The 21,838-nt window shown below is 40.2% G+C and overlaps 1 protein-coding gene across 1 annotated transcript; it reads left to right on the top strand.

Moving 5' to 3' along the window:
- Positions 1-14,812: 14,812 nt before the first annotated feature.
- On the top strand, positions 14,813-16,967 carry LOC125138958 (T-cell surface glycoprotein CD8 beta chain-like). Its single transcript, XM_047801447.1, has 6 exons — positions 14,813-15,106; positions 15,195-15,539; positions 15,691-15,759; positions 15,890-15,988; positions 16,085-16,122; positions 16,286-16,967. Exons 1-6 carry the CDS (start codon positions 15,055-15,057, stop codon positions 16,409-16,411), a joined length of 729 nt encoding a protein of 242 aa, XP_047657403.1. The 5' UTR covers positions 14,813-15,054; the 3' UTR covers positions 16,412-16,967.
- The last annotated feature ends 4,871 nt before the right edge of the window (positions 16,968-21,838 follow it).

The raw sequence follows: 21,838 nt of genomic DNA, 5'->3' as shown, positions 1-21,838 counted from the left end.
CACAGCTGGCTATACAATGAACGCGTGGGATATGTGGTGGGTCGTGTGTCTGGCGGATCTTTCCGTGAAAGACATTGAAGATATCTACCTATTCGAAACCATGATAACAGGATTGGATTAGGCATTGAAGTTTTATCGAGAAAACCAGAAAACGGTAACAGCTGTCCAAAACCTCACATGGTTGCCCGTCATGATTGAAGCAGTGGGCAGAGCGGTCAGCACTGAGACTGGGACTATTAACCGCAATATGGACATCATCACGGAGAAGCTCATTGCTTTGGAAAGGCAAATGGATCGATTCGGAGACCAGAATGGATTAAGAGAGTAGTCATATAAATTGGAATGCATCTACTTTCCCCAAGACCAAACAATCCCAATCTTATCTGCATTCAGCTCCGCTCAACCAGCACTGGCCTCAGCCAAGGCTGGTGTTGGAACAACAACGCCCCAGGAAGTGCACTGCAGTGAGATGCTCTTGTGTTCCTCTCCCACTTCCACAGAAACCTGCTGATTGTTGACTCTGTCTGGGACCTGATCAAGGCTGTCTCCATTGCAATTTGCTGTGTATCGCTATAACAATCTTGCGGACTGAGGCACCTAGATTAGATGCCAGGAGCAGCGACTCTCCATGCCTACACATTTACATACATACACCCGCACATATATAAAGATATGCATTCACCATAATCCCCACCCACCCCCCACCCCCCATCCCCCATCCCACGCCTTCACAGCTTTGCACCGGCAGTCTGACAAGCGGGTCTGTGACCAGCGCTGAGAATGGCTGCTTGCCTGTGCTGGATTACCTCCACCCCCCCACTCCCCTCCCCTCCCCTGTTGCAAGTCATGTGTTTATGGTGTACTGATTATGTGCTTATGTTACTGAGGTGTTTTTCTTGTTCCCACACTGTACTCCCCACTGGAGCATAGTCTGGGGATTGTTTTTTTCTTCTCCCTTCCCTCATGTTATGCTGTATTTTTTCTTTAATCCCCTGTCTTCCTGTCCTGTCCCCTCCTTGTCATACTGTATGTATTGTATGTACGGACAGGTTGATGGCTAATTTCACTGGTACCTGTGACCAGTGACAATAAAGGCTACCACTACTACTACTACTACTACTACTACTGCGCACCAAGGTAAGCAAAACAGAGTGAGGTTTATTGAAGTACGTGAACATATATATCAGGAAAGAAAGTACAAAACACCAAAACATTGCAGCACACACAAACACACACACAGGGGATATCACAGGAAGCAGATAAACTGAATCCTTAACTTGAGGATATAGGAGAGAATCCTGTCGCTACGAAAGCAAGGACGGTAGCCGACTGCTGTGAGACAATCGGGAGTCTGGAGCTTGAATGACTGCAGAGGAAATCACTTTAGTACATATGAGACCAGACAATGAGTGAGTGACTGAGAGTGGCTTATATAGGATGTGTGATGATTGGTGATTGCAGAACATGTGGTGCTGATTAGTACTCAGGTGAATGCTGGTGAGTGAGGGATGGAGCTGGTGACTCTGTGAAAGTAATGTCCCGGGGGCTCAGCTTTTTGGGAGCTTTAGATGGATGTTCTTCATTAACAACCATTCCTTCTGACCCACTTGGTAGGATGGAGTGGATGAACGACGGGTATCTGCTGCCCTCGTGTCTTCTAATGGCCGACTGCAATTGATGATGTGCCGAGTCCCATACCCTCTCACTCTCACAGAACCCGTAGTCAATAGACGGAACATCTAAAGGTTCATCCGACCGGGGAAAGAAAGGTGGCTGGTAGCCGAGTATACACTGGCAAGGCATTAATCCAACAGTTTGTTGCTTCAGGGAGACCTTTGCATACTCTGCCCATGGGAGGACCTGACCCCAGCTGTCATGGTGGAGCTGATAGAAAGCTCGGAGAAACTTGCTGATGTCTTAAATTTTTCTCTCAGTCTGATCATTAGATTGGGGATGATATCCGAGGGATAGACTGACGGCCACACCGAGGCGCTGGAAGAAAGCCTTCCAGACTCTGGAGGTGAATTGGGTACCACAATCAGAGACAATGTCTTCAGGAATACCAAAATACCTGGAAAGAGGATGATGGAATGGAAAGAGGATGAAGTTTTCCAAAAACGAACCTCCTGACATCTTTGGCCATCTCGGGCCACCAGAACTTCCCCTGGAGGAGTGAGAGGGTTCGACTGATGCCAAGGTGACCAGTGCCAACTGAGAATTTTATGTATTTGGTTTATGAGGGGCATGCGGTGAAGGTGAAGGTATGAGCTGAACATTGGGGGGAAATTCCGGTGGTGGATGTAAATTTTTTTTTCTCTTCAGGTGTCCACTGAATGGGCCTTACAATCATGGAAGATGGAAGGATGGTCTGTGGTTGCTCAGATTCCTCATCAAGCGTGTTGATGTGGGATAAAGCATCAGCTTTCTTGTTCTTCACTCCTGGACAGTAGGTGATGGTGAAGTTGAAGCAAGTGAAGTACAAGGCCCAGCAAGCTTGACGAGGGTTCAACCTTTTATCGTCTCAGAGATATGGTAAATTCTTGTGATCCATGAAAACTGTAAATGGGGATTGGGTGCCCTTTAATCAGTGTCTCCATTCTTCCAGGGCAAGTTTTTTGGCTAGGAGTTCACGGTATCCTATGTGATAATTGACCTCTGCCAGGGTGAACTTGTGGGAGAAGGCGGCTCATGGATGGAGTACATGGGTTTTACTGTGGGGTTGTGACAGCACTGCCTCGACACCTGTAGTGGAGGCGTCTACTTTGTAACAAGTCTGTCTCAATACATCATTAGACCCCTCGTTACAATAAAGTTCAGGTACTCAAATACTGTGTTTTACGAAATAGGAAAGATCTGGTTAGGAGGGAAAAAATACATGGCTGAATTACACACAACAGGATTAAATTCATGTGCATAGATAAGAATCGTAACTACAAATACAAAATTTTCATTACTTAGCTGACTGTCTTTTGTTATTCCTTAGTTAGTTCCTCACTAAGTCCTTATAGAAATGTGAGTAATCCAGAAAAAGAAATAAATCCTAAGGGGGTCTTTAAAAGTGTTGAAGGAAAAATCCAAAAAATCCACTTGTCTCTTGAAACTCAGCAGCAATTAAATCTACACTTGTTTCAACAAAGAGACATAAATGTTCTGGAAAAAGGGATTCCAAAACTCAGGAAATCCTCTTTCATAATAAGAGTCTTTCATAATAAGAGTCTCTTCCCCTACAATAGTGTTTACCTAAAAATCCCCAAAATTAACAACATAAATAAAGAATGTTTTACATAAAGCATACAAACTCAAACACCACCAGCTCAAAACAAATTGTGAACTTGAATTATGGCCTGAAACACAAATTTAATCATATATATGTGTGAACAAATCTGTGCCTCTTTTTAACAACAAAAAAAAGCAAAAGTATATGCATAATATTTTTTGTGAGCCTTAATAATGTAGCAAGGTAACAACTTCTACAACTTACGGTGAAGTGAAGTTGTGGATTAGGATGAATGAGGACCGGAGCTTGGGTGAAGGCTTCTTTCAGTTCTTCAAAGGCTTTTGTAGCTAAGGGAGACCAGCACAGGGATTTGCTTCGGAGGAGTGAGGTGAGGGGTGTGACTATGAGGCTGAAGTTGTGGATAAACCATCTGTAGAAATTAGCAAATCCCAGGAAGCATTGAAACTCCTTGATGGTTTTGGGAATTGGCCAATTCTGAACAGCTTTTATCTTCCCCTCATCTATAGAAATTCCAAGTGGTGATACCTCATAGCATAGAAAGGTATGGAACTCATACTTTTTGGCTTTGAGGTACAAATGGTGTTCCCGGAGCTTCCGAGCGACTGCAGTGACATGTTGGATATGTTCTGGTAAAGAACTGAAAAAGATGAGGATATCACAATATAGACAATCACGAATTGTTTCAGGAAATCCCAGAATATGGTGTATAAAGTCCTGGAAGACAGATGGCGTGTTAACTAAGCCATACGGCATCACCAAATATTCATAGTGGCCTGTCCAACGCCGTCTTCCACTCATCCCCAGAGCGAATTCTGACCAGGTTGTACGCACTTTTTAGATCAAGCTTAGTGAAGATCTTGCAGTCACGTAGTTCCAGGGCAGGGGTAGAGGAACTGGCTGGTGATACTGTTGAGTGACTGGTAGTCAACACACGGTCGGAGGCCTCCGTCCTTCTTAGATACAAAGAAGAAGCTGGTCCTGACTGGAGAGTTAGATGTACGCATATTGCCTTGAGCGAAAGCTTCTAAAATGTACTCCTGCATGGCCTTTTGTTCAGTGACAGATAGTGGGTAGATCCTTTCCCTGGGCACTGGTTCACCTGGTAGAAGATAATTTGTGCAATCCCTTGGCCTATGAGGCGGTAGCTGCGAAGCTCTCTTGGGACAGAATACATCGGCATACTCCATATATTTGAAGGGAAGGGAATTTTCTGGTGAGGGCTTTTAATGGAAGTGGTACATACTCGTACTCTGGATATCGATGGACTCTGTCGTAAAGGCAGTTGAGGGAAACAGGTCGACACACAGGAAGAACTCCACCTCTTCACCTCAGTGGTTTCCAAAGAGAGCTCCAGGTGGTGTTGTATAAGCCACGGATGACCGAGGATGATATTAGAGGTGGAATTCTCCAGAATTAGAAAGGTGATATACTCCACATGCAGCGTTGCCACTGTCAGCGTTTAATAGTTTAATAGTTTGCCGGTGATGGAGTGGGCAATTCTCTGCCGAACCAGAGTAGGGTGCCGAGCTGGCCATGGGGGATGCGACTACGGTGGCAGACGAAGACTTTGCTGTGACAGGTGTAGTGGTGCTGGATTGTAGCGATGAGTAAAATGTTTTAGTGAATCCTCAGAAGCTTCAGAGCCTCAGACATGTACTCTGTATCGTCATATATATTGCTGTATAATTTAAACAATTCTTAAAAATAAAGCATGTTAAAAAGAAATGAGTCTGTGACTGCATGTGAGAACAGAAAACAAAAACTCTAATTATTTTAACTCAATATACAACTGAAACTGTATTCCTGATGTAACAGAATGTGATTTAATAGTGCCCCTGAAAGACTAGTTTAAATCGAGCCACTGCGCCACCTGCTGTTTTGAAAGAGGAAGAGGAAGCTTTTAAATCTGCTTTGATGCATTTGTGAGAAAATCAAGACAATCCTCTTATACACTTTTCCCCTTATATTGTCTTTTGTATTTGCAAACTGCTTCTGTATATTTGAGAATGAACTTTTCCTTTACAAAGAAGCAAAATAATTTCTTTAGTTTTGGCACAAATTTATCTCTCTAAATGTCCCATGATCAGAGGTTATGAGATTGTGAAGGTGTTCTGTGGTGTCACCTAGATATTAGCAGCAGATCCCTTAAGGCCTGTAAGTGAGGTGAGGTTCCCGTGGATCAGACTTGTTTGTACAGCACATCCCACAGACGTTTATTCAGAGTGAGATCTGGGGAGTTTGGAGGATGAGTCAACACCTTTAACTCTTTGTCTTTGTCTTGTACAGACCATTCATGAACAAGTTTTGCAGTGTGTCTGGGCACAATATCATGCTGATAGAAAGATGCCACTGCCACTAGGGTTTTGCATTGCAGTGAATAATAGACCTGAACAGCTCCTCTGTGTTTACCAACAGAACATTGCCCATAGCAACATACTTGCCTTGTTCTTCATTTAATCCTGGAGCCATCTCTTTCTCAGATAAGTAGCACGCACATGCAACAGGCCATCTGCTTTAGGTCATTTGTTATGCTCACGTGTCCATCTGGGTGGGCTCTGTGGATGAGGAAGGGGTCCAGAATTAAAGACCTGCGTTCACTCCTCCAGCCTGGATCTCTCCCAGTTCACCAAGTACCGCACTATTTGTCTCCTGTAATGGACATTAAAGACATATATTTGTATAGCACTTTTTACAATTGATATTGTCTCAAAGCTTTACAGCACATAGAATAAAAGATCTGCAAGTGATCTAATGTTCAGAAGCCCAAACTTTAGGAACTGTTTTTGTTTGTTTCGTTGGTATTTTTCTGGTGTAATTACGATAAGATTATTTAGAGAACTTCCGGGAACAGACACAGTTTCTATAGGATGAGCTATACAGTATGTGCATTTGTGTCAATGTGATGAGATGAAGGATGGCTATTGAAATTTAGATTTAAATCGTAGTTTACCAGTCAGAAGGTGTTCAGTGCCCTGGAGATGTGGTCCGAGAGGATCTCCGCTTCAAATCTGCTGGGGTGCAGGCATCAGCATGAAAATGCCTAGGACACTCCCAGAAACATTCCAGTTATCAATAAAGAGTAAATTCTGAGCCTGACACCATGACTGTAGCTAGTTATTTAAAGCAAAATGTCTACTGAACCTCTCAATTCCTCAGCTGGTACGTGGGAAGCGGTCCAGACACAATGATCCTTGCCGTGGGCACTGTGCTGCAAACCATCTCCACCAGGGTGTTGAAGTCGCTCTTCAGGATCTCCGACTGCCTTAGGCTGGTGTCGTTTGTGCCGGCGTGAAGAACCACAGCTCCGGTGTTCCTGCTCATGATCCCAGCGAAATCAAGAACACGAGCTCTAGGTAAGCAGTGAGTGCGAGCCTTACCTTTAGCCACAGCAGCACGGACGTGGTGAACAATGGGATCTCCGATGATCATGGCGTCAAATTCCGTGGGGTGAAGCTGTTCTGGATGGGGATCTTGAAGACCGGTGGAGGCGGAGGGGTAGAGGTCCTCGAATGGGGCCCGGCTAGCATCTTCCGCTGCTGCTGCCTGGGCCTGGACAGAGAAATACATGGAGTAGAGGTGGAGGGAGTACTTATTTCACACCGGGAATTTACCTGAGACAGGAGAGCGACTGACCGGGAAGCTTCCAGTGTGGCTTTCCTCTCCCTATGCAAAATGAATATCTTAATATATTTTTAAAAAAAAACATGAAATTGTTTATAATGTAGTGAAATAAATATTAATATAGTGAAATAAAATAAATTCTCATGACTGCAAGACAAACACAAAATGTCCTGATTTGCTGGATAATCAGATTATTACACTAAAAGTCAATCTGGACAAATTGTAAGAACTTGTTGCATTTTTGTATTTCATGGCGCCTTTCAGAACACCCAAGGTTACAAGCAATATACAGGTCACTGCATAAGACAAAACACATGTACAAACAATATGTACAAATAAAGTGCATTTAAGTGTCATATTCTTCCTGCTCATTCGGTTGTTAAACGGCCACTTCCGGGCGGTAGCCATCTTGGCTGTGGCACTTCCGGGTTATACCATTTTATAATCCGCCACACTATGTAAGCACGCAGTCTGCAAACACTCATGTGGACCAACATGAACTTTTCTACTCCCTGAGCTTTTTTTTCCTTCTGATCACCTGGAATCAGATCACCTGGTGTTCGACCCTTTGGTTCACAGTATGTTACAATCTACACAAACCACCGTTAACATTCATAAATCACTTTTTAGTAAGAAGAGGATTATACAGAAGGATTTTAAACATCTGGAGATGTTCCAGGTGCAGAGTGTGGGGAAAAAAATCCAGAGGGGAAAAAATAAAAATAAACTAGAAAAACATTAACTGACAAAAGCTGATAATCCACATGGTGGGCAAAACAGCGAGAAGGAACCTGTTTTGTTTTTGTCCTGTTTGAATTCACCTGTTGATAATTAGTCTATTCTTGTTTGAGTATGTTTGTGTGGTGAAGCCTATGGGGTTAATCCAGAAAGTGTGAATGGTGGGGAAGCAAATCAGGTTTCCTTCTGTTATTTATTTTAGATTTGTGCACTTGGGCTCTTTTATGGCTGGTGGTAAGACGAGTTATGAGGCTGTTTTTGAAAGGGAAGAAATTTGTCAGAGCTCTTGGATGATGTGTGAAGAATGGGGTTTATTCATCGTATTAAGGAGGTCCTTTAAACCTGCTAAGACAAACAGCTCTGGGATAACTGCAATGAGGAAATCTGTGTTTAAGGTAAGGACACAGAGGTGTATCAGAATTAATGTGAAGCAGACAGCTGTCTGGAAATTTCACCTACCTGGACTAATGCAAGGGATTCTTGAATGTCTGTTGAAGATGGGTGGTTTGGGGTCAGAGATTAACAGAGCGGGAGAAGGAACCACAGGCAGAGCAGGGGACGGCCCATTGGCTGCTAAAGTGGCAGCTGATCAGTTAAAGAACTATGATGGACGTGACCAGTATTAAGTTAAATTGCTTGATATACAGCACTTCCTTTACTGAAAAGGATTTCTAATGTTCAAGACATGAGCCACTATAGTTCTGAGCCAGATTAGAGGTCATGGTTAAGTATGTGACAACCTCGGGGTTCCTCTCTGGGATGGAATTCTGTACACAACAGGCTCTAAAAATCTGTGAAATAAATTATACCTAAATAAATAAATAGAAACATTGTTTTCATAAAATTATATCCTCTACATTTTCCCCAATTTGGTTAGCGACACCTTCTCTGATGTAAACATCCTCTCCTAAACTGGTTTGTCCTGTTGTCTGAAGCAAATCATGTATAAGAGAAAATAGAAAATTTCCACAGTTTGTGTTTTAGTTTGGTCAAACCTGAGATATCAGACGAATATCAACATGGGTTCTTATTTCAATCACTACCTGCTCGAAGTAACCCTGATTTCTGGGAGGTCGGTACTCTGTGATGTTAAACTGTCACACTGTGGAGTTTATTTCCCTGGGACATCGTCGTCAGGATTCTCAACTCAGTTTACACAAATTAATCTGCAATGAAGACAAGACAAAGAACTAACAAATCAGAAGTCTATGTGACTGCGTCTGAGAGAGTTTATGCCCCGCCCACTCTCAACACTTCAACTAATCAACATCCTAAATCATACAGTCTCCGTTTTACACCATCAGACTTACTGACAATGTGTTTCCATGATTAAATGTGACTAGAAAAAAGAATAAAAAAGACAAATCAAATTTTTTGTTTTATTTAGTTATTTTTATTAACTATTTTAAAATGATGATTTCTTCCTTCATCCGTCTTTCTTCTTTCCTGCAAAATAAAAAAAAAAAACATTTGGTTATTAAATAAACTCAGTGTTGCAATCAGTATTTCCTCATTTATTATTAGTAGCGTGATCTCTGTTACAGAACTCATTACTGATCCACTACAATCTCTGTGTTGTAGACAATGAAATCATGTCTCAGCTCAGTGTAATTAAGTTTATTTTACAATAACTGTGACCTAATCTGCCCCCATGAACCACTTGTGGCTCAGGATATTCCTGAAAGTTCCCCAAGATTTAGGGTTTTGTTTCAGGCACAACTCAGTGTAAGCAGTAATGACTTTAAGATTCAAAATTCAGACTAACATCAGTTCTCATTACAGCCACTGGACCAATCAAATCAGACCACAGCTTCAAATCATCCAATCAGGGCCTGACTCTAAACTTGGTTTTCTACTGAACTGTTTGAGTTCCTAACATCACTATCACTTTGTTTGTACAAGAACGATGATCACACTCTTTATTGCTCTTTGTCTCTTAACATCAGGTGAGTTACATTTTTATATTTTTATAGAAATCTTATAAAATTGTAAAAATACAATTCATGACATTTGACTTTATTACTAAAAACCATTAAACAATGATTTTTTTTTCCAGTGAAACCTTCTAACATCAGGGAGATTCAAGTTAAAAAAATAAAGATTGGAGAAGATGTTACTATAAAATGCGGCGTGTCCAGTGACAAAGATAATATTGTTTGGTTCAAACAGAGTTTTGGAAAGGTTCCTCAGTTGTTAGGGAGAACAGTGGGGAAAGATTTCAGACCTAATGATAAACGCTTCAGTGTTAGTGATGTAAAATTGTTTAATCTCAACATTACAAATGTGACAGAAGAGGATACAGGAACATACTTCTGTGTAGAAATGCTGAACACTTCACCAGACTTTACATCTGGAACCCTTTTGGTTGTTGAAGGTAAACAGTTTTACTCTGATAACCTGCTAACTATAACTAATAACTAGCTCCAGATCAAGACTTTATGTAGAATTCTCTGTAATTTTACACCACTCATTATTTATAGTAATATTTTTACTAAATTAAAGATGAGGAGAGGAAACGATCTCCTCCAGCTGTAACGGTGTTGGAGAACGGAGAGTCGCTCACACTCCAGTGTTCAGTACAAGCCATTACTTCAAGCTGTGAAGAACCGAGCGTGTACTGGTTCAGACACGGCTCAGGAGAATCTGATCCAGGAATCATTTACACTCATGGAAACACCAGTGATGAGTGTAAGAAGAGCTCTGAGGCTGGTTCTCCTCCACAGAGCTGTGTCTACACTCTCCCCAAGAGGAAGCTCACAACCTCTGGTAAAGAAACGCTCTACTGTGCTGTGGCTGAGTGTGGACAAGTCCTCTTCAGGAATGGAATTATACTTTTATATCCAGAGAAAAGTAAGACCTCTTCTTCATAAAGAACTTTAAATTTAAATTGAACTTTAATATTTAACTTTAAACTTTCATTATCTTCAAAAATAAGTGTTTTAAAACATCTGCATTTTTCCATACAGGTTGTTGTTTCCAGATTCAGGTGATGATCTTTCTTTCTTTGTTTAGAGTTGGAGTTCTTGCCTTTCTGGTTATTATCTTTACAATCATTTTTTGTCGTAAAAAGAAATAAAAAGAATTGACTCCCCGATCAGAGCAAACGCACTGATCCATGATGCTGCATTACTGAGGTTTTGCTGCCTCCAGAAAAAGTTTTTTTTTAATTTGTTTTTCAAAAATCACGATAAAATTAAGTCACGATCACGATAATACAAGAAAGAAAAAAAATTAATAATGCATGGTCTCTTAGAATTTTTGTAGAAATTGCTTTGTTTTTCTACCTAGATTTTTTAATTTTATTCAGTTAATCGGCTAAAATTTATAATAAATATAAAATCCCAAAGTCCTTTTTATTTCTGGGATCTTAATATTCCATCTTGGTCTGTGATTTCATTGACATTTTGCTTGTAGTTTTGTATTTTGGCTTTAATATATTTTTAAAAGAAAAAAGTCTCAGATGTTTCACTGTCATGTAGAGCTGCAATGAATGTACTGAATAAATACTAACTCAACAGTACTGAAAAATAAATTGTTATTCAACTTATGATTAAAATGCATCTGAAGATAAATGTTTGCTAATTTCTTTCTTTCTTTCTATTTATTAATTTCTTTATTTTATATTTAACCTTCTTAATGTAGAATCATGAATACATGTCAGGACATTTGTTTGTATTTTATTTTATGAACATTTCTTAATGCCCTGATAAAGAAAGAATCAACATTTTACTTTATACCACTTTAAACCACAGAGCTGTTTCCACTAACACTGACACATTCTCTGGTGTGATGGAAACCAGAGCACAAACAGCTCAAACCAAACAGAAGCGTGAGGCCATTAAGGTTTTAACCACATTAAAGGTGATGAAGCTGCCGGACTCGTAGACTGCAGCAACACTCTGTCTAAAGGTTTTGCGAGCATAAGTCAAGATGTGTTTTACAGTTTAATTCTTTAGTGATCACATAGTGTGACAGCATTCATTAATTATTACCCTTTATTTATTAGACCGGTTAAGGAGGACAAGTCCTCATAGACATTTATGCACACTCTAGCAGAGACACAGGTTGTACATCATCTTCATCAAGGAGATTCATCTCTTGTGTGAATTCCTTCTGAACTGTGGATCAGTTGCAGTTTCACCACTTTTTGCTCACTTTTATGCAAAATTGCAGCCATTATTTTCATGTTTCTTCTTCTAAAGTGATGAACAGCACATTTTAGAAGGATGGCATGTCACATGCATCAAAACCTGCAAAAGACAAGTCATTTTGTACAAGAGGTTTTTAGCCATGGAAACTGAACCAGTGCAGAGACAAAGGACTGTTTTGTTTCCATTGTTGGCCACCAAAAGTGTGACCTCAGCAGGCCCAGAGTGCTACTGGAGGTGGGGGGTCAGGTGAATCAGGAAGCCTACTGGTGTACCTGGGAAAGCAGCAGGTAATCATTGACAAACAAATGGCCAGGGGGATCAATAGGTTTGATCGAGGTAGATGCACTGAGGCAGGAATCAGGAGAGCTCAAACTCCCACATGAAGGCCTCCATGCCTGATGGTGTCAGATGGCCTGATGGTATCAGAACCCAAGAACTACACGAACCCAAGAACTTCCATCAACAACAGTCATAGCATCAAGAGGTTGAAGGAACAGGGCATTCAGTATGGATGGTACAGTAAGAACACTGGCTTAGTTGAAGACCAACAATCTGAATATTATTCACCAACTGAAGTCAGTCTAACAATGAATAGCTTCTTAGCTTCCATGAGCTGGTGCCTCCACTCCTCCAGGGTTACCTTCATTGCTAGTAACTAACAATTTAACGCATTGTATTTGTATTAAACTGGGGAGAGGCTGCAATGAAAATGGTATAGTTCAGTGGATCCTAAATGAACATGATGGTGAGAAATCACTTCATGAGGTCATCCACATAAGTCTGAGATTCAAGAAAACGCTTGAAAATAATGAAAACGTGGAGAAACACGAAGACATTCACAGGGTCTTTGGCCCAGAGCATGAGAATTGTTGGCACATCTGACAATAAACAGGGGTCAGCCTGGGCTCTCTGACATGTCTGACGTTATGCAGTGCCATGTACAGCAAACTGCAATGAACTGTGTGTTCTGCCACCTTTCTATCGTAGTCACCATTAACCTTTAGAGCAATTTGACTACAGTTGGTATTTTGTGGGATCAGACCACACGGGTTAGCCTTCACTCTTCATGCACATAAACAAGCCTTTGGTGACCATAACTGTGTCAGACCACAAGTGGTAACACCACATTTAGTACTAAGTACTGCATACTAGGGAAATCCCCACAAGATTTGTCATTTTGGAGATGCTCTGACTTCGTCATCTAGTCATCACAATTTGGCCCTTCTTAAAATTTATTACTAGCACCTTTGTGTCAGGAAGGACAGCTGACCCAAATGTGAGACAGACGTAAAACTGAACAGTCTTTATTGACCTCTATGGCAGATAAACAATCCACAGAAACAGAACTTTCAAGCAGTGTTCAGGAAAACAGTCACAACAAATGGTAGGCAATGGTGTGCACAAAAACATATTATTATAGCCATGGCAGGTAAAACAGCATTAAAAATACATTTTCCAGGCAGAACTCATGAGGGTTAAACAGTCCTTGCTCTGTCCAAGATGGCTGTCACCCCAAAAGTGCTTGTCACAGGAGGAATCATACTTTGTTTATTTTTCTATACATTAGTGTTGGTTTACAGGCTACAAGCAATAAAAAAGGTCAAACTGTAAACCAGAGACACCAGGCAAGGGTTTGAACATGATGCAATCAGGCTTGGATATTACACAGCTTGAATGAACAGCAAGAATGTGTTACAACTCTATGAAGCCTTTACAAATGTGATATAATAGTCTCATATCCTTTTTCATGAATATGAATCATTTAATAAGTAACTGTATAAAACATGCCCATATTTATTTATTCCAAACCTGTGCACAAAGAGCTATAAAGAGCTAGAAGGATGTCCTTGTAATATTAACTTTTACTTTAAAAGATTGTCCAGTAGAAATAATCCATAGTTTAGAATTAATTTCTGTGTGAAAACAAACCTGGGATTATGAGCCAAAGCTCCTAACAAGCCTAGAAACAGTCATGAGAGTAGACTGAAGTGTTCAAGCCATGTCTGAAAATACTCTTAACACATGTGTAGAAGTGTTACTGGCTGCAGCAGCGATCTCTCTCACACTACGCTGTAGTCTCAGTTTAAATGAAATAGCATTGTGGTTTCTGAGTTTCAGAGGCTGGGTGTTTTAGCCAGCAGCTCACACACACACACTTATTCTGGGTCACGTTAACGGTCTAAATGTCTTTATGTTAGAATCTCAGGCCAAAACACAAAAGCTGGAATTCATTCATTAAAAATATCTTTAATAAATAACATGTATGTTAAGAGCACTATTCAGACTGAGCTAGAAACCGTGCTCTAACTGTGTAAGGCCTGATATCCAGCCTAAAGGACTCAACAACAGAGTAAAGTATAAACTGACAATTTTGTAAACATATGAATAATTATGATAAGCCCAAATAAAACACTGAGTCAAGTCAAGAAGCTTTTATTGTCATTTCAAACATATATAGCTGCATGAGTCTATGAGTTTGACAGTTTCACACCTTAATGGCCTCATGTTGCTGTTAGTTTGAGATATTTGTGTTCCATCTTTGTGTGTGTGTGTGTGTGTGTGTGTGTGTGTGTGTGTGTGTGTGTGTGTGTGTGTGTGTGTGTGTCAGAAACCATGTCCGACTTTAGAAAGAATACTGATGAGGTAGAACACAACAAGACAACAGTTCTGTAACACTGACATATTAAGTGGCAAAAAAATGGTCAAAGGTCAAAATGAAGGCTTTTTTAAATGAATTTGCAGTAATTATAAAAACCGAGTCAACAGTCAGCAATAAAAACAACAAATATCAGCCAGAGGAAAAGAAAAAGAAAGAACAAAAGAGAACAAGTGAAAAAACACTTTCCTAATGGAACTTTATGGTATCTGAGTAAAGCTCCATCACCAAAGTCAGACCCAGACATGTCCTAGTCCACGCAATCTAAACTGTCCTGTAGCGTAGAATCTAAACTGTACCACCAGCATTGTTTGGTTCTGAGGGCGGGTTTAAGTTTGCACGAGCAGGAGGGAAGCGTGATCTGATTTGAAGACAGGGCGGGGGGTGGGATTTGTAGGCATCCCAGATGAAGTCCACTATGAACATCGCTGACTCTCTAGTGGTCGAGTTTAATAGCTGTTACTGAGAAACTACATGCTGCTAGATCAGCCAAGCTGTCATCTGTCCTCATCCTACTCGACCTGTCAGCAGCGTTTAACACAAGACTTCAGACTTGGAATTCATCGAGCAGCATGGCAATGATCTGAGTCTGGACCTGGTTTTGTACTGAACACACAAGTTCATTAGATCACTTGGTGTGAACAGGAACGATGATCAGACTCTTTGTCGCTCTTTGTGCTCTTTTTTCTCTCTTCACAGCTGGTGAGTAACTTTCTGAAACTTTAATGTAAAACTATAATATTTTATATTTAACTCATTTACTGACATTAAATATTAAACATTTTTACAGTGAAAACTTCTGACATCAAGGAGATTGACGTGATAACAGTAAAGCGTGGAGAAAATGTAACTATGAAGTGTAGCATTAGCAGTGACACAAAGAAAGATAGTGTAGTTTGGTACAGACAGATTTCAGGAAAATTACCTCAGTTTATTGCAAAATCATACACGAGCAATTTGGGCTACAAATTTATTGATGGATTTAATGATGCTCGTTTCAGTATTAGTGTAAATGACAATAAATTTGATCTCAGTATTAATAACACAAGAGAAGATGATGAAGGAGAATATTTCTGTGGAGAAATGGAAGGAAGTGTAGTGAAGTTCACATCTGGAACACGTCTGCAATTTGAAGGTAAACAGTTTTACTCTGATAACCTGCTAATTCCAGATCAACACTTTAACCAGAATTATGTCTACATATGTATTAAATGTTGAATATTTCACTTTATTTATATTTAGTATCATTTCTGTTTATTTGCTGCTTTTCTGATGTATCTGTAAAGATAAAGACACGACACACCGTCCAACATCTGGAACTACAGACAGAGATTCACCCAACAGCAATAAAACAGGTAATAATTTGGTTTCCTTTCACTGTCTATAACAGAATGTTCCATAGTGACAACCTCTCACTGTTCATAAATCATACAATATTTATACAAGTTGTAGATTTATACATTGTGTGTATTTTCATCATTCCAGGTGAACACGACTGGATTAATCCCTTAATAGCCTCCAATATATTCTCTGTTATCGTAATCACACTTCTGCTTGGAGTTTTATATAAAAATCACAGAAAAGGTTTGTTTATTTTTATTTGTTGTTATTTATAGAGTTATTGTATAAAGTTGTTGTATGATGTGAATTTCATCTTTACTTGTGTGTCTTATTGTTCAGATGCTTCATCAAGCAACCATCAAATTCCCACCAATCAGGTAATCCAGTCTTCTATTAACTGGGATTCTGTTCTGTTAAATAAATCCACATCTGAATGCACAGAGAATTTTAATAGACATCTATTCACCTAAATATCAGTGTAGTCATTATTTTAGTCTTTTAATCCGCTCTGATTAATAAACAGCTCTTGTTCTTCATCAGACTGCTGCTGCTGATGATGTCTTGAACTATGCAGCTGTGAGTTTTGCTAAAAAACCTTCATCCTCCAGAACATCCAGAGCCAAAAATACCCATGAAGACGTTTACGCTCAAGTTAAAATAAAATAGAGAAATCATATTTTTTACTTTTGTGTATTTTTTAATGAGGCCTTCTTCAGGTTTCCTCAGCATTTTTTTTAAATAGTGCAGATGATATTTAATGTAAATATATACATATATATTATTTGTTTGATTTAGAAGGATAAATTGTTAAGAAAAGGTTCTTGGTGCACAATTTATTTAAACTTTTATTTCTGTTTTAACTAAAACATTAACTTTTCCATAAATATTAAGAGCCTGTAAGTGAAAGAGAGCTGAATATAAAGATTCCAACATTACTGATGAGATGTGGCTGTTTAACCTGAAATTAAATTTCAGACACTGAACATTAAATCAGATTAAAAATGTATGTTGAGACCGATGATGTGCCAAGAAGTGCTTTATTTTAAATGTTTTCAGACTATTTACATTAACAAATTTCACAAATACCACAGTGTATTTTTTGTGTTCCTATTTAAGCTAATTTTAGCAACATGTTCATTCCCACAGATGTCTCTAAATGACTTCACTGGTTGTATTAAAATTTCTGTTTAGTAGAGAATTAATAAACAAATCTTACAGTTCAGTCCACAGTTGCCTTGTGACATCATTTATAGCCCCAAAAAACACAGAATAAGCTCTGGTTCCTATTTTAAGCACTAAACACATTTTAGCAGGTTTGTTGTTTCTATTAACTTTCCCATGTATCGTCTAGTGTGAGATGATCTCAAACTAAACACCAGCATGAGGACAGTGTGGTTTTTTACCACGTCAAAGGTGTTAAAGTTCAGCAACAGTTTGTGTGCAAGTTTTGAATAAATACGAATGCAACCTTTATATTTTATAGAAACGGTTAACATTTTGTTGTCCCCAGTGTCACAGCACAAAAATAGAAACCTCAGGTAATAGTGGAGCATGTGAAAAGGATTTAACAACCAAACCATGAGATGCTAGCTTACCCACTCACACCATACTTTCACAACTTACTGTTGACATCTTTCCCTAGAAACCATGCACACAGAGCAAAGGTGAAAGTGTAGACTTGTCTAGAATGTCTATGAATGGTGTAGTTTAAGATTCCACTTCACTGGAAGTAAGACATTAAGGACAAACACTGTTCTAGCATGACAATGTCCCTGTGCACAAAGTGAGCTCTATGAAGACACGGTGTGATAAGGTTGAGTGAAAGAACTTGAGTGTCCATGGAGCTCATTTTGTGTACAGGGGCAAAGTCCTGATGGAACTGCTTTGAGCCTCTCAGTTCCAGTGAAGTGAGCCTTAGCATTAGCTTTGGCTTTGCAGCTATGTCACCTAATCATCACCTATTTGTTCCACTGTGTAGGCTTTAATGCTGAAGTTGTGGTTCACGATCACAGTCTAAAGTTTTCCCCTAATGAAATGATGTCACTCACTCTCATGGCTGTCACCCTATGGTCTGGATATGGATCTTTTATCCTGCTGTCTTTGTTAACAGAGTTCTAACAAATCTACATTTCTCAGGAATAAAGCTGTTACTAAATTAGAAATGTAGGTGCATGTGTGTGTGTGTGTGTGTGTGTGTGTGTGTGTGTGTGTGTGTGTGTGTGTGTGTGTATGGTGACATGATGCAACTGGTGTGGAAGTGCAGTAAGTAGACATTGCATGGTTTCTTGCTAACTTGCTAATCTGCTGCCATTGGCTAGCCCTTGTGGTGAATTGGGGAACTGCCTTGAGTGTAAGCCTCCTCTTGCCAGTACATAACATCTTCTTCAACAAGACTCCTGCCAGCCCTCACTGCTTCCAGACACTGTAACTGGGTGCTTTGCTGCTCCATGCTACATTTGGTAGGGCATTTTGCAGTAGTGCCCAGAGGTTGTTTATGGCCTGCCACTGCCCTGCTAACCTGCTAGGTAAGACTTCTGAGACAAAAGTATGGATATTGCTGCTCTCAGTGAAGGCTCCTATGCAAAGGTTCTCTGAAAGAAGTGGGAGGTGCTTATACATTCTTCTGGAGAGGCTACCTCCTGGTTGCTAATATCAGTATGGTGTTGGACTAGCAATTAATAATAAAACTTTTTACGGAGCTTTAATTAAACATCCACTACAATGAATGAGAGGCTGATGATGTTCCGTATCCCCCTAACAAAGTGTATATGTGCCCACAGTGCCATCATACAACTGTGTGACTACAACAGTTTGAAGTCAAGTCGAATTCTGCAACCAAGTACTCCTGAGAAACTAATAGGTCAGGGTAATGTCTGAGTTCATTATAGACTTAACACTAATTCCTTCCTGCTGAAGTCTTCAAATGATAGATTAGGTATGCTTGTAATTATCTGATGGTTAAAGACAATATGTACATTATGTGCAAAGTGCAGGCAGGAACTCCAGCAAGACTATGACATCATAATTAAAAGTGAGAGCCAAGATGTGACACAGACATGGGGGCTTCCTGGGACATAAAGTGTCCAACTGCTCTACAGTCAGCAAAGAGAGACAGGAGTCAGTAATCACACCAAGGTCTTTTACTGCTGCACATGATGAAACAAAGACCAGGGTTCCTCTGGAATCAGAAAGCTTACTTCTGACTGCATGTGGTCCTAGTACAAGCACTTCTGCCTGTCAGAGTAAAGCAGGAGGAAGTTTGTAAGCCTCCACTGTCTGATGTCCTTCACATAATCTTCAACCTTATTAAGCTAGTGACTCACATCTGACATAACTGAAACATATAGCTGTGTCCCATCAGCACAACAGTGAAGCTAATCCCAAGTTTACAAACCATTGCACCAAGGGCTAGCATATATAAGGAAAAGCAGTGGGCCTGAAACAGAACCTTGTGGAACACAGAACATAACCATAGCGTGCATAAAAAAGTCACCATTTGGCTATACGAACTGATAATGGTCAGTGAAATAAGGCCTGGGCCAGGAGACGGCTGTTCCTTTAACACAAACATTTTTGAGTACATCAAGTAGAATAGCCAGTCCAGATGGAGGCTGGAAGCAACGGCATCATCAAATGTGTGTTTTGGATAAAAACCTGAAGGAAGTAAAGGGAGTTTAAACATTCAAAGTATTTCAACACAATAGGTGTGTATGGTCAGTGTCTATCAGTCACAATCTCCACCAGCAATGGGCAGTAACTATAAAACTAGCATCAAGTACTTGCACCATTCAGTCAGGAGGTAAACATACAAGCCACTTCCATGTGCCTTACCATACAGAGGTGCATTCCTCTCTGCATTACAACAGCTGAGCCCATATTGGTGAATGATGTCATCCGGAGCTCTGTCACTGAGCCACGTCTCTGTGCAAAGACACAGCAGTTTCTAAACTCATGCTGTGTAACCTGCTGGACTTGGATGTAATCTAAGGGAGTAAACATTGGAGAACATGATGGTTGAGTGAAAGGCTGTCTAAGGTTCATTTTTAGCCTGACACTGGCTTTCACCTCCTTGTGATAATCAACAGGACTTATAAATATTAAGTGAAGGTAAAGGTCATATGTTCAGTCATTGTTATTAGCTGCAGCAGCTCTCTGTCACACCATGCAGTAGTTTCAGTTTAACAGAAATAACATGTGGTTTCTGAGTTTCAGAGACGAGTGTTTCAAAGTGTTTTAGACTGTAGCTATTTTGGGTCATGTTAACAGTCTAAATGTCTTTACAATAGAATCTCAGGCTAAAACACAAAGTTTAACTTTATTAATAAAAAGTCTTTAATAAATATCATGTAGAATACTAAGAGCACTGTTTACTCAGACTGTGCTAGAAACTGTGCTCTAACTATATAAGGCCTGTTATCCACCCTAAAGGACTTAACAACAGAGAAACAGTTGGAATTAAATGATTCATATCTTCCAAAAAGTTTGACTTTATAACTCAATTAAGGATTAACCTGAATAAAACATATACAGTGTTATTTATGCAAAATGTTTAGACAAAGTGCTGCTGCAGTCTATAAGTCCGGCAGTTTCACACCTTTGTTTGTGGTTAAAACCTTAATGGCCTCATGCTGCTGTTTGTTTGAGATGTTTGTGCTGTACTTTCCATCACACCAGATAGTGCGAGTGTGTGTGTGTGTGTGTGTGTGTGTGTGTGTGTGTGTGTGTGTGTGTATGTGTGTGTGTGCGTGTGTGTGTGTGTGTTGGTGTGTGTGTGTGACTGTTAATGGAACCATTTCTGTGGTTTTGTATCTGAGAGATACAAACAAATGACACAAAGAATTGTTAGACTTTTATAAAGCCGCCATTAGAACATTAGAACAGAAGTTGAAGCTCAGAGACACGTTTCATTATTGAGAAACTTCAGTAATAAGTAGAGAGAGAAAACTCTCTCACTCACTCTCTCACTCATTTTCTACCGCTTTATCCGAACTACTCGGGTCACGGGGAGCCTGTGCCTATCCCAGGCGTCATCGGGCATCAAGGCAGGATACACCCTGGACGGAGTGCCAACCCATCGCAGGGCACACACACACTCTCATTCACACACACATTCACACACTACGGACAATTTTCCAGAGATGCCAATCAACCTACCATGCATGTCTTTGGACCGGGGGAGGAAACCGGAGTACCCGGAGGAAACCCCCGAGGCACGGGGAGAACATGCAAACTCCACACACACAAGGCGGAGGCGGGAATCGAACCCCGACCCTGGAGGTGTGAGGCGAACGTGCTACCCACTAAGCCACCGTGCCCCCCGAGAGAGAAAACTTTAAAGATAAAATTAATATAGTTCATCACTTCAACACATGGACATGTCAGTATCTTTCTTGTAATGAGGGTGTTGTAGTGACCAACACATTCACACTAGAATAAAAGTTCTCTATTAAACAATGATAACTTACATCTGACTTACACCTGACTTACACCTGACTTACACCTGACTTACACCTTACACCTGACTTACACCTTACACCTGACTTACACCTTACACCTGACTTACACCTTCACCTGACTTACACTTTACACCTGACTTACACTTTACATCTGACTTACACCTTACACCTGACTTACACCTTACACCTTACTTACACCTGACTTACACCTGACTTACACCTTACACCTGACTTACACCTTACACCTGACTTACACCTGACTTACACCTTACACCTGACTTACACCTTACACCTGACTTACGCCTTACATCTGACTTACACCTTAGACCTGACTTACACCTTACACCTGACTTACACTTTACACCTGACTTATGTAACAGGTCTGATCTGACTGCCTCAGGCTGGTGTCGTTCATGCTCACAACGTTGCATTTTGTCTTCTATTTAATCCAGTCCTTCATTAACTGGGATTCTGTTCTGTTAAATAAATCCACATCTGAATGCACAGAGAATTTTAATAGACATCTATTCACCTAAATATCAGTGTAGTCATTATTTTAGTCTTTTAATCTGATCTGATTAACAAACAGCTCTTCATCAGACTGCTGATGATGATGTCTTGAACTATGCAGCTGTGA

Source organism: Tachysurus fulvidraco, chromosome 16 (assembly GCF_022655615.1).
Source record: "Tachysurus fulvidraco isolate hzauxx_2018 chromosome 16, HZAU_PFXX_2.0, whole genome shotgun sequence".
NCBI lineage: Eukaryota > Metazoa > Chordata > Actinopteri > Siluriformes > Bagridae > Tachysurus > Tachysurus fulvidraco.
This window is presented reverse-complemented; position numbering and strand designations above follow the sequence as displayed.

Bases quoted from the DNA above. Each gene is read 5' to 3' on its own strand.
- LOC125138958 (XM_047801447.1), top strand. From the start codon at position 15,055: ATGATCAGACTCTTTGTCGCTCTTTGTGCTCTTTTTTCTCTCTTCACA. The intron at 15,540-15,690 runs GTAAACAGTTTT...GTATCTGTAAAG, and splicing joins AACACGTCTGCAATTTGAAG to ATAAAGACACGACACACCGT. The intron at 15,989-16,084 runs GTTTGTTTATTT...CTTATTGTTCAG, and splicing joins ATATAAAAATCACAGAAAAG to ATGCTTCATCAAGCAACCAT.